This window comes from Furipterus horrens, unplaced genomic scaffold (assembly GCF_987537825.1).
Source record: "Furipterus horrens unplaced genomic scaffold, mFurHor1.1.pri manual_scaffold_3, whole genome shotgun sequence".
Taxonomy (NCBI): Eukaryota; Metazoa; Chordata; class Mammalia; order Chiroptera; family Furipteridae; genus Furipterus; species Furipterus horrens.
Window position 1 is genome coordinate 46,393,567 of NW_028327173.1, and position 14,248 is coordinate 46,407,814.

Consider the following 14,248-nt stretch of genomic DNA (forward strand, 5'->3'; position numbering starts at 1 on the left):
GCAATATATTCTTGATTGGATAAAGAGCAATTTAATCAGTACCCTGTTGTTGTTTTTTTTGTCAGTTTTTCATTTTAGTGATAACCTTTTAAATTAATACTCTCAGTAAATAAACGATTTTCTTGAGCCACCTGTATTCAGAATAAACAAGTTTAGAGATTTGTTTTAAATGGCTGAGATTTACAGCACCATGTGACCGCTGAATACAGAATGATGAGTCTCCTCAGATAGTCATTTTCTGGGCATTCCATATGTTTAACAGTGTGAGGTTAAATAGTCTGGTAAAAATCAGACAATGTCTAATCTGGGCAGGAGGGATCCCTTACAACCTAGTAAAAGATTATTCACGGGGTGTGCTTACAGCAGAATAGAATCATGCATATGTTTTCTTTCCCGAAACACTTAAATTAAGTTGCCCTTCATTCCCTGTGCAGTGATTGTTGGAGTTTGTTTTAATGACAGCACTTTCTTTTTTAATGGTTAATGTTGGTCAGCTTCTTGAGATAACAGTGGTAATCTGTATTTTCCTCCTCTTTGGGCACAATTCCTAGAGTAGAATTAAGCTGTTAGTGAACTGTCAGCCAAATTGGCTTGGGACAGAGACCTGTAAACATCAAGAGAATAATCTTCTTAATAAAAAATCAGTCCTGCATTTTCTTAGCAGAGATCAGGGAGGGAGACCAACAGACTCTCATTAGGCTTATAAAGGTGTTTATTCCTTCACTGCAGTATTGTGCTGTACCATTCATTTAAATATCTAGTTAAAATTTGGCAGAGCTGTTGGAAGAGTGAAGGTGGGGCCAACTGTCTGACTGACCATCTTATTAAACACTCATGTAATTGTTCCTGTTCCAGCAAAGTGGAATTCTCTTGCCATCTGTTAAGCAGGCTCAATTAAATGGAGAGATTTGGGAGGGAAGGAGACGGGTTGGGGAGATGGGTCAGTGGAGCCGGGACAGGGAAGGACTGTGGTGCAGCCGGTAGGAGGTGAGGGAAAGCAGGCTATCTCGTGCGCGTGCACACACGCACGCGTGCACCGCACACACACATACAGGTAGAGCAGAGTGTCTTTTCTTCTCTTGCAGCAGAGGTAGGGGGAACTGTATTCAATTGTTACATGACTCCTTAATTTCTAACTTTATTTGAATTGAACTTCCCTTGGAGGGGAGATGGGAGAAGGCAGTGCTTAGGGAATAAAGGAACAGAATATGCAACAAAGAGATTTTATTAAATTGTGTTATATAAGTTTAGAACATCCAGGTTGGATGAAACTCGAATAAAGACAGCTTTTCTTTTTTCTTGCTGAAAATTCAGGTTTGTTGCAGTACCACTGGATGGGAAGCTGGAGAACTTAGTAATGTTATGTACTTAGAGTGTGAGGAAGCAATTAATATGTAGCCTCAGGGAGGGCTCAGGAGACCTCATCTGTGAATTCCTATGTGACTCTCCAGTCGGTACAGTCCCAATTTCATCTGGAGTACAGATTGGGGTGTTGATTTTTCTTTGAGTATTTATAATAACCCAGTTAATAAATTCTTGTCCTTTGTAAAAATGTATGGTTTTAAAAACATACAAGGCTCTAGCTGGGTAACTCAGTTGGTTAGAGCATCATCTCAGTACACCAAGGTTGTGAGTTCAGTACCTGGTCAGGGCACATACAAGAATCAACCGATGAATGCATAAATAAGTGGAACAACAACAACAGCAAAAACATACAAAAACATTTTACTAGGGTATATTTTAAAGAGACTGCCTAGAATGTATGTTTAAAGTAAGTTTATTGAAATATGGCATATAAACAGAAAAATACAGTCATTAATGTGCAGCTTGATGAATGGTCACAGGAGTGAACACATCCCTGCAACCAGCACCCAGATCAGGAAACAGCATTTCAACCTTCCCGCAGCCCCCATTATGCCCTGCTCTGTTCCCTCTCTCACAAAGGGTAGCACTATTGTGACTTCTAGCAGGATCTTAATTTTGCCTGTTTTTGAACCTGATTAAATGGAATGTGATAGATATTTTGTTTTCCAGTATCTGGCTTCTTTCACTCAATATTATGTTTGTGAGTGTCATGGTGTTGATACAGGGTGCAATTGTGTGTTCATTCTCATCGCCGAATATCCCATCATGTGAATATACCACAAATTATTTGTCTATTCTATTGCTGATAAGCATTTAGAGGTTTTCCAGGTTGGAGCTATTATGCGTAATGCTGCTATGAACAGTCTTATGCTTTTCTTTGGATAAACATATGAGCACGTTTCTGCTCAGCTTATACCAGGGATGGTAACTGCTGGGTCATGGGCTATGCATATAATTAACTTTAGAAGATACTGCCAGTTTTCCAAAGTCTGTGCATTAATGAGAGAAAGGTCAGTTTGTCTTTACATCATAGTACTCAGTTCTCACAAGCATCCAGTTCTCATGAGCCTCAGAATAAGGCATCTTGTTGTTATTGTTTTCTTTTTATTGTGGAAATTAATGCAACTAATAAGGAGGACTCAGTGACATGTTTCTAGTTAAAATAACTTTTAAAAACTCCACCCATTTTAATGATCTTTTCACTATGCAATAAAACATATTTACTTCTAGTATTTTGACAGGAATGAGAGAGAGTACTGGGCAAAGGTGGCCAGTATCTTTGCTATTACTTGGAGGGATTTGTATACTGAGGAGAGAGTTCAGACTCCCTGTAGGTAGTGCTCAAATTAAGAGTTCAAATTTCTGGAATTCCTTTGCTCCTCCAGGGAACCGGTATAAGGAAATGTGACATTTCGGAAATAGAATGCAGGATACCTACCCCCCCCCCAACCCCCCATTCCCTAACCCTGTTACTGTGAGTAAATCATCCAGGAGGACTGAAGAAGCTGATCTGTTGGGATTGCGCATGATTTTCAAATTTCAGAAAAACTTTTCCATTTTTATTTTCCAAATCCTCTAATAACCAAGAAAGTCTTTACCCTGAAGTCATCAAAATGTCAGCTAGGTATACTATTTGGAATTCTTGGCTCAAATTAAAAACAAAAGCCCCCCGAATCCTGTATTCTATTCCTTTCACAGTTTCACATAGCAATAGAAAGTCATTAAAAAATAAAACCTTTGTCTGGGACTCTTAATTACTCCTGACATTGGCCATATGTATAAAATTATAACAGCACATTATATCTTGCTTAAAATAAAATGGATAGAAAAAACCCAATTTTTTATTTATTTTTTCCCTACATGCATGCATTAGGATTCCTAAATTATCTGGAATGAAAAGGTGAGGTGAATAAACTTAAACTTAATAGCTTTGCTAAAAGCACTGCTTGTTTTTAACTCCAGACATAGGTCCAGACCTCAGCACTTGAATTTTTTACCTGTGGTACATTTTCTAACTTTTGAGCCATAGTTTTTAAATCTGTAAAATTGGTTTCAGATCCCTACCCTGCCTACCAGATATGGTTATTGTAGGGATCAAATGTGACCATTTATGTGAAATTATAAACTATGAATGTATTAAACCTAAGCCTTTGAGAGCTGGGTTTAGCAGGCTCTGTGTTTTAAGAAAAATGAGGGCTGTCCGTGGACGCAGAGCAGCAATTTTCAACCTTTTTCCTCTGATGGCACACATAAACTAATTACTAAATTTCTGCGGCACACCAAAAAATATATATTGAATATTTTGCCGACCTGACAAAAAACCAGTATAATTTTGATTCATTCCCACTGGGTGGCTATTGTGTTGGCTGTTGTCCCGTTTTTATTTGACAGTCTCAGGGAAAAGAGGTCAGTGCCCCTGACTAAATAATCAGATATTGCATGTTTTAAAAATTCTTGTGGCACACCATTGTGCCTCTTGCCGCACACCAGTTGGAAATCGCTGACCTAGAGTAGTGGAAACTCCCTCTGTACCTTGAGATCTGTGCACACACATAAGCCTGAACTTTTCACCTTGTGCCAGACGCCACTGGCTGACCTGTTTAGTTATGAGTTACTTGTCTGCATTCTTCTGGTTTCTCACTAACACCCCTCCCCACAGGGGAAAGGAAAGGGGTAAAAATTTTTACTTTGGTGAGAGCCCCAAACTATTACAGATCATCTTTCACTTCTGGAGGAGGGGTTACAGGGATGCAGAAAATTGGTGGTCAGAATCACTGTTGCTCATCTCTGTAACTTCTTCCTTGCTTTAAAGTTTTTCTTTTACCTACCTACATTTATTAAGTGTAGAGAATATAGACATGCTTACAAGCCATAAAAAAAGATCTACATAAAAGTTTTGGCAATCATTATTTATAATTGTTAGGATAATAAATGAGTAAAACAGAGACTGAAACAGCCACACAAACACTTCCCCCCACATCTATTCCTTATTACTGCTGAGAAATTCACTACTCTTTAACACTGGAATGTCACTGCCAGAAATGGAATAAGTAATTGACCACATTAATTACGATCTGGAGACGCTATGGGAGTTAGGCGAATTTTTGATAAAAGTGTTTTCTTGGTACTGAGCAGGTTTTAAAAATCAAATTCTATAAAAATATAGAATATGGCCTGGGAATGTGTGTGGCAGTGACATTGACCTAGCCTCTTAAAGCGTTATTAGGTGTTTACCAGGCAACTGGAAACTTGCAGTTGTGGGAATAGAAGTCTACAGGTTCATAATCCCTTTCCTAAAACAAGATCTGTTTTAGGATTCAGAATACCTTTTAATGATAAAACACCCCCAGTAAGATCTGGAGCAGAACCCTATAATCAGGTGCATTAATACATTTGCATCAAAGTGAATGAATACTCACACTAAATGGTTTAATGAAGACTATAAATACACATCCGTTGAAGTTAGAATTTACTGCCAAGTAAGTGCAGGTCATGCCATATTGTACTAACATGTGTCAGGCAAAGCTTTTGATTTTCACTGTCTTTTGAATTTGGGAATTCACATAAGGGATTGTTGGTCTGCATTATGTTTGGGTGTTAGCTCTTAACAAGAGTGTTTTTATTTGGGCAGGAGCAAATTCTTATGAGATGAGAGAGTTAGGAGCGCTGTAGATGGAGTCACACTGCCTGGGTTCAGTTTTAGTTTTGTTAAGTGACTTTGGGTATATTATTTAACTTCCCAGGGTCCTACTTTTTTATTTCTGGAGCTGCAGTGATTTTCTTATAAAGATTAAATAAAATTTGCATGCTAAGGATGATGTGTGCATTGCATTAGGCACTCAAATACGCATCAGTTTCCTCATCTATATGATGGAGATAATAACAATGCTGTCACAAACATGTTTTATGAGACTTCAATAAGTAAATAGATACAACGTGCTTAGGCTAGTGTCTGCCCCATCATCAGCATTCAGTAAATAGTAGCCGATACCACTATTATTATCACCACTACTAAAAATTTGTACCTTTCCTCTCAAGAGTCATCTTTAGGAAAGAAAGAGAAAATAAATATCTGTTGAATGAATGGAGCATTAGAAAATTATAATTCATATTTAGGATTTTCTACACTGTAATTTCATCCCTTTCCATCTCAGTTCTTCCCAAGATTATTTGCTCCCCACCCCCACCCCCTAGGACCTTGATCTTCCTTCATTTGCATGGTACTTGGTGAACTTGGCACTTGTCTTCCTCATCACAACCATGCAGGTGTGTTAAGCTGTCTGGGAAGCTGTCCCATATACTGATGCTCCTTGGCAGTAAGGATAGAAAGGCAAAGGGGAAATTTTTGTTGACGTCTCCAGGTCTGACTCCTTACTCATCTGGAGCATACTAGAGATATCTTGAAAGGTTTAAGATAAATGAGGAGGCTGCTGCTTTTTGTGTGTGTGTGTGCCTCTACCAGATACATATCTTGGATTCTCATTTTTGTTGTTGTTGTTGCTATATGTTTACTAGTAATGACAGGTTTTGATAAAAGTCCTACGTCTACAGAGATATTTTAAATGCAGGCAATGTATGGAGGAGTGGGTACTAGCTAAGCAGTGGAAGAATGTGTGCTTGTGTGTCACTGTTTGGACTAATGTCTTGGCACGACTGTCATATTTCCTGGCATGTAAGAACTGGATCTTCTCTTAAGGCTGCACATATTTGGCAAGCCCTGTTATGTTACTCTCTTGAGGGGGTGCTTGGGTAACGAAGGTGATGGATAATATCGGGTAGGTACTAGTTGGACAGGGTCATGAGAGAATATGGAAAGAATCCTTCTTAAAGAGCTTTATTACATTGGATTTTCGTGTCTGTAAACAATTACAGCATTCAGAGAGTTTAGGATTTAAATGAGAAACACAACTTTGTCAGATTATACTGGTCGGATAAAATGGCATGGACTCCGGAAATCTATAATTAAATGTATTTTTGAAAATGAAAAATATAGTGTAACATCTGGTTTATTTCACTACAGAAATGCCTGGGTATTGCTTATGTAAGTGTGATTGACTTTGGCTGATATTTGGATTTCTCTGTGAAAAATAACTATTTTAATTAAATTTTTTGTGCTTGACTCTTATTTGCGGTGTAAACAAATTATTCACACACACCCTCATATAGAAAATGGCTGTGCAATTTAGAAAATCTAATGTGCATCATTTTCTTTTTGTTGCAGCGGATATTCAACTCCTTTGTTTACACTGAGAAAATCTCAAATGGAGAAAGTGAAGTACAGCAGGTAAGAGGTTATTTAGTACTGGACATTCTCTGTCCTGACTCTTGGATGTGGCTTTTACACTTTCCTCACAGTCTCCACATGAGGTTTCATGTTCTCTGTATATGAATTTATAGACATCCTCACACTTCAGGTTCTTGCAGGCAGTTGAAATAATAATTATACGGATGGTTTTCTGTTACATATGCTACACTTTGGAAATATTGTTGCATTCCCCTTTGTTGCTTTGGAAATTCCTAAACTACTCATATTTTAAGATATTAGGAAATTATTTTATTTGATATAAGAAAAAGTGCCCAGGTTTTAGAATCAGACAAACTACAGGTCACATTCTGGTTTTCCTACTTACTTTGTGATCCACCCCCCCACCCCCCGCCCCTAAGCAATTTAGCCTTTTTGACTGGCGGGTTCCCATTCTTACATAAAAGGAATATAATATCTGCTTTATGAGATTCTGAGAATTAAATGAAGTAATGTCAAATTGAGCGTAAATGAAATCCTCATGTGAAGGCTCGGACGTAGAAGCAGCTCAGTAGATACTGGCTTCTTTCGTTCTTTTATTTCTGTTTCCTCTTCCTGTACTCTTCCTGTGCTTCTTTCCTTTCCATCTTCTTTCAAAGCTCTGTAAGGTCAAAAAGTTCAGAGGACAGATTCTATGCACTTTATTTATAGCTGGCTTCAAATAGACTGCTTCCCAAATTAAAACATAGTGTTAGCGAACTTGGTCATAAATAATTGATCTGCACTTGAAAAGAAGGGTGGTAAAGAGGATTCTGGGTTTTAATTTCAGCTCATCCCCCCACTTCATTACACGATGTGACCATCAACTGGTAATTTGATGCTGGGTTGGAAACTTAAGTAATAAACAGGACCAAGCTAAAAACCAGAGTATAGCTGAGAACTTCCACAGAGGAAAGAGATCACTATAGTAAAACACATAATAATTTAAATTCTCTGAGATGCTGCCTTCATTTTATTCATGGAAAACAGCTTGACTTGATCTGAACTTCAGAAGTGCATACAAGAGGCAAAAGCTTTGCAAGTGTCATTAAAGTGAAGTTATATATAGGATAGTTATTTATAATAAATTACTGATGTTTAGTCTTGAAGTTCAGCGTTTCCTGTTTATAGACATTAAAATTTTTTATTGGTTTCTTCAAGTTAAATTTATAGGTTGTCAGCAGTTGCATATGTATTCTTTTTCTTAGGTTTTGATATTTTAAAAAACAAATGACCTGAAATTATAATGAATATGAAGTGGTTTGGTGTCTTCATAATTCCTGTGTTATTTTTATCCCAGCAAGCTAGAAGGCACTTCAGGATCATGAAATTTAAAAGGGTTTTACAGGGGGAGGATTTCTATACAAAGCACGTTTAAGGAAACTTTTGGGGAGCCCAACAGCCACTTGATAACGTTTTAAAGAAACTGACCCAGGGATATCAGTTTTGCTGCTTTCACTTAAGTAACAGATACAAGTTCTTCCTTTAGTTGTTTTTAAATGTGCAAGTTGTTTTGTTTTCTTGTACTGATGTCATTGCTTCATTTAACTGTGAACACGTTTGGCAACGTTCAGTAATAAATTTTTTAAATTATAGTAGCTGATGGAGCACTTATGGAACACTGGTGCTAGGCAATTTCAACTTATTATCACATTGATTTTCCTAAATAACCTTGAAGGAAAGATATTATCCTTATTACAGAGAAGGGAACTGAAACTCCAAAAGATGTCAGCTGTAATCACAGGACTGTTAAGTAAGCTAGCTTTCAAAATAAGTTTGACACAAAGTTACCTGTATTTTTATTTTAATAGAATTTAACAATTTGTGTTTTCATCCAAAATAGGAGTCTCTGCTAACTCTTGTTTTTGACCTGAATAATTCAAATGAAGGAGAATTACCACATAGTCAGTTCTGTCTCTCCTCTCTGAATGTCAAGAGTTTTCTCTGATACTGACCCAGAATTTGCTTTTAACTTTCTCCAGTCTCTCCAGTCTGCTTTCTGGAAGAACCCTGAACAAACAGACCTTATACCTTTTGTGCACCCAATATTTGGAGATAATTTAGCCTAAATTAAAAAATACCTAGGGGCTACTCGTAGACACAGAGAGGGACTGGTGTTTGGCAGAAGGGAGGAGGGTTGGGCTGATGAGTGAAAGAGGTGGAGGGATTAAGAAATAGAAATTTGTAGTTACGAAGTAGTCACAGAGATGCAAGTAAAGCACAGGAAATATGGTCAATAATGTTGTGAGAACTAGGTATGGTGCCAGTTGGGCTACTGGGTATATCAAGGGGAACACTGTATAAAGTATCGATATGATTGTCTAACCATTAAACTGTACACCTGAAGCCAATACAAATGAAATTGGAAGGAAAAAAAGAAAGAAAAGAAAATACTGAGGTCCTAAATAATTTCTTCTTTTTTGACATGACTTTCATTCCCTTTCAGTCCTCTGGTCACTGTAACAGTAACAATAAAAACTTATATTTGCATGTGTCCTGAATACTTTGTTATCACTTCACTATGCTGCTCCTATGGGTTGAATTGGACAGGAGTTATCCCCATTTTGTAGTAAGGAAACAGAGCTCCTAATATCTTCTTGACTTGATTAATAACTGCCCAGGAACTCTGGACCCTGAGATCCTGGACAGTACCCAGGATGAAATCTTTATGGAAATGCTTATCACTTATATTTACTATTGTATAGTAGGTCCCCCATCACAGTTGCTCACACCTGAGATCTTCTTTGAATTTCAGAATAACTCTGAAAATAGGTGGAGTTACTATTTTTAACTTGGAAAGGTCAAGGGTCCTAACTAGTATGTAATTAAGCTGGCTTTTAAAAAAATGTTGAAGTTTTTTTTTTAAACATGTGAAGAACATAGAGAGTAAAGAAATTAAAATGAATATCTCAATCTACTGCCCATCCAAAGATATAAAGCATGACCACTCTGTAGAAAGACTCCTTCTCCCAGAGGTAACCTTATCCACGTTTTTGCTTTTGTGTATGTATGTGTGTTGATTTGTTATATGTATATCTTCAAAATAATTATACAGTGTTACTATTTTTATTCCATATGTAAATTTTAAGTATATCTTTTATATTCATGTATCTTACTACTTTCCCACTCAGCATTATATTCCTTAGAATCACCTATGTTGAGATCTGTAGCCAAGGTTTTTTTTTTCCAATTCTTTGTGCTATTTCATTAAATGCAGTGTATGCATGCATTTTTAATTGATAATACTTGGTTTTGTAGTGTTTTAATTTTTTAATTTTTGTTCATATTTTCTAGTGCATAGTATAGGTGGGATAATTCTTTTAATTGAAGGAACATTATTATTCCTGGCCTCCACCAATTAAATGGTGCTGCTGGTGGTGGAGCTGGAGGTGGTGGGTGTATCTGCACAATTTCCTAATGCCCTCAGTGAGGAGAAGGACTTGAGCCCAGATGGAGAATCCCTTCTGAAATGGAATTGCTGGATAATGCCAAACTACTTCCTCTGTGGTTGTCAGGGGTTATCTTCATACAGTACATTAGAAATGAGTTGCTCTGTATCCTCGTCAATACTTGATATTATTGGTTCTTAATCTTTTGTCATTTTGGAGTGTTTGAAGTGGTATCTAATGAGTTTCTTTTGTCTTACTCTGATTACTAATGAGGTTGAAATTACTTTTTGCCTATTTATGATACATTTTTATGTATTCTCTGTCCTGTCAAATGTCTACTAATGTCTTTCGTCTGTTTTTAAAATTGGGCTACTCGTTTATTTTAGAAGTTTAAAATTTCTATGTCTTCTACATCAGGGCTGTCCAAGAGAATATTCTGAGCTGATTAGTTCCATATCGGTGCTAACCGAGCAGCCACCAAGCTATTGAGCTATTGAGCACCAATACGTAGGTAGAGGTACTGAGTGATTTCATTTTAAATTTTATTTAATTTTAGTTTTAATTGTAATAGCCACACATGGCCAGTGGTCATCATATAAGATTCATATATTTGTTTCATAAATATATTCTTCCAATTTGTGCTTTTTTTTTTACTTTCCTTATGAGACCCTTTAAAAGAATAAGATTTAATTTTAATAGTTTTTAAAATCAATCTTTTCCTTTTTGGTTTCTGCGTTTTATATTTTGTTAAAGAGATTCTTTTGTACTTCAAAGATAAAAAGGTGTTCTCCTACCTTGTCTTCTAAAACTTTCGCCTTTCTCATTTAAGACTTTTATCCATCTGAAATTGATTTTGGTGTTGGATATGAAGTAGGTATCTAATTTCTTATTTTTTCCCCATATGTATTTCCAAAGGTTCTAGCACTGTCTATTGAATAATTTGTCTTTTCCCCTCATTTGTTTTCAGTGTGTTTTCTGTTATTAGTTAAGTTTCCGTGTATGTGTGAGTTTGATTTGGTTCTGTTGGTGAATTTTCTCATTGTGCCATTACCATATGTCTGGTAGGGTGACCCATCCCTTCATTTATTTTTCTTGAGAGCATCTGTGGCTCTTTGTTCTTACATAGGAATTTTTGACCATTTGCTCTTACATATGAATTTTAGAATCAGTTTGTCCAATTGTGAAAGAAAATCCTATTGGGATTTTAATTGGCATTACAATGAATCTGTAGGTCAATTTGAAGATAATATCTTTACTAACATGTATAGCTTTCCATGTACTTAGTAATTCTGCCATACTATGTCTTTCAGCATGGTTTTGTAAAATGTTCACGAAAGATCTGAAAACCCATGCATGTGAGATTTATTTCTAGATATTCTGGTTTATATTATAAATAATACCTTTAAAATTATAGTTTTCTAACTGTTGCTATTTGAGTTTTATGTATTTATTTTATATGTAGTTATCTTCTTAAACCATCATATTAGTTCTAATAATTTACCTCTAGATTCCTTTGGATTTTCTGTGTACATAATCATATAGTCACACAAGACAGTTTTAATTCTCTCTTAATTCCTTTTTTTCTCTTTCTAATTCTTATACATTTTTCTTTTCTGTGTCTTGCTGCACTGGCCTCCAGAAAAGTATTGCATAAGTATAGTAATAATGACCATAAAACATGATATGTATTATTTTTATTGTTTAGTTTTAGGTATATTCTAATTTTGATTATCACTCTTTCTTTGATCTATTATTTATAAGTTTTATAATTTTCAGATATCTGTGCAGTCTTTCTGGTTAAACTAGCTATCTCTTCTGTACTCCCCAATTATACTGAACTCTTTGGGTTATAGGTCTATGCAGTGTCTTCTATTGGGTTGGCCAAAAAGCTTGCTTGGTAACACTTAGTTGTCTTGAACTTCATTTGAAACGGTTTTGTTAGATTGTATTGTGACAGCTGTCATATCAGCATGCATTAAAAAAACTAATCAAAATTGGTGAATATTGAAAATTGAAGAAAATATGCAACATTATCAGCACATTATGCTTTATTATTTCAAGAAAGGTAAAAATGCAACTGGAATGCAGAAAAAGATTGTGCAGTGTATGGAAAAGGTACTGTGACAGGTCACACATATCAAAAGTGATTTGCCAAGTTTTGTGCTGAAGATTTCTCTGGATGATGCTCCACGGTTGGGTAGAACAGTTGAAGTTGATTGTGGCCAGATTGAGACATTAATTAAGAACAATCATCGTTATACCACATGGAAGATAGCCGACATACTCAAAATATCCAAATCAATAAAATTATTGGTGAAAATAAAAAATGTGTGTTTTATTTTACAGAAAAAACTAAATGGACTTTTTGGCCAACTCAATATCAGATTTTCCATCTTGGCCAAGCCCTTAACTCTATCTCCTATCCTGGTGCCCTGTGCTGTCTCCAAAGTGGAAGCTCAGGATCTCCAGATTATGCGCACATTCTCACGGTGAAAGCAGGGTCTGGCACTGGTTTATTTCCCAGATTTCTGGCTTTCCCCATGTTTGGGGACTCAGTGCCTCCAACAGTGGTTTTTGTTTTCATTCAGGACACTGGCCTCTTAACAATTACAAGAACAATTACAACTGCTTATAAGATTTATTTGATAAGCCAAAAAGAGACTGGTTATTCAAAGTAGATTGTTGACCTATCTACTCTTAATTTTAGTTCACGATCCTTACTCCTTACTTGGAAAAGAACCACTTATTTATGCATGTTTTTGATGTTCTATATTATGTAGAATCCTGACTTGAGTTTTTTATCCATCATTTCTTCTTCAGGGTAATGAAAACTAGAGCCCCATGGGTTCTTACCCTCCTCCTTACTAGTCAGATCTTATTGAGAGCTGGATCTGACTTGTGCATACTATATAACTTGGCATTAAATCTAACATGTTGTTAATATCTTCTGGTTAGGGGAACAAAGTAATTAAAACTAATAAAAAACATTTTGTGATTCTTGACTCTTACCACAAAACTCTCTATGGTATAGACTTCTTTACTTTTTCTCATTATTTCTTTTAAATTAACCTTCAGAATGTGGTTCAGAATTGCTTAACAATGTGTTTTGAATCTTTAATTAATTCAGTATATGTAGTTTGCTGCCAAAAAACTATGGCAACAGCCTCAGGAAAATACAAATCCCATGCACACATTCTTGTGTGGAACACCTCCCATTGACTACATTTTTGAATACTTTAAGAAATTAAGTTGGGTGAACACATAAAGACATTATAAAAAATTGAACCTAAATCAAGAAAAATAAAGTTTGATCAAGAGCCCCAGAAGATAGCAAAACATTGTCCATAAAAAAAGGAGTGGAGAGGAAACAAAAGGAGAAAGAGCCTCTAGAGACACTTGATTGGATCCCTAAAGGAATCAGTCACTGTGGAGATACTATTTCAAGAATTTGCTCTAAGTTTTTCTCAGATGCTCTAGTAATTATTTATTCAATGAAATGGCAAGCATATTTTTATAATTAATGCAGTATTTCATAAACTATTGATTGTTGGCAGCAGCTAATTTTAGAAGACATCAGAATTCTTTTGAAGTGGGCAAGCTGGTAAAAAGAACTATTACTCAAACTTGACTTCATTAGTTTTCTTTTGTTTGTTTTATATTTCATAGACTTGTGTTCTTTATTATTTCCTTCCTTGTATTTTAAGTTAATTTTTCTCTTTTTATTCTTAAATTGGAATTTTAGGTTATTGAGTTTTATACGGTTTTTTCCCCAAGAATTTAAAGCTCTAAACTTTCCTCTAAGCACTGCTTTGTTACATCCCACAGAATTCGATATCATATATTTTCATTATCATTTGCTTTTAAAATATTTTCTAATTTCTCTTGTGATTTCTTCTTGTATCCACATACTACTTTGAAGTGTTTTGTGCAGTTTCCAAAACATTTGGGGTCTTCTCAAATATCTTATTGTTACTGATTCCTAATTTAATTCCATTGTGGTCAGAGAACATACTCTGTGTGATTTAAATTCTTCTTAATTTTTAAAATTTGGGTTTATGATCCAGCATATGCTCTGTCTTGATGAATATACCATGTGAACTATGAAAGAATGTGTAGTCTACAGTTGTTGGTTATTGTGTTCTTTATATATCCTTTAGGTTAAGCTGGTGGATAGTTCAAATCACTTATTTTGGGTCTGATTTTCATTTTGTCT

The 14,248-nt window shown here is 35.7% G+C and overlaps 1 protein-coding gene across 1 annotated transcript in view; it reads left to right on the plus strand.

Moving 5' to 3' along the window:
- The window catches only part of CACHD1 (cache domain containing 1), a 199,587-nt gene that overhangs the window by 73,142 nt on the left and 112,197 nt on the right, over window positions 1-14,248 (plus strand). Inside the window, exon 2 of the mRNA XM_090269564.1 lies at window positions 6,587-6,649. Within this exon, the coding sequence (XP_090125690.1) occupies window positions 6,587-6,649 (63 nt within the window). The remainder of the gene's footprint in view (window positions 1-6,586; window positions 6,650-14,248) is intronic.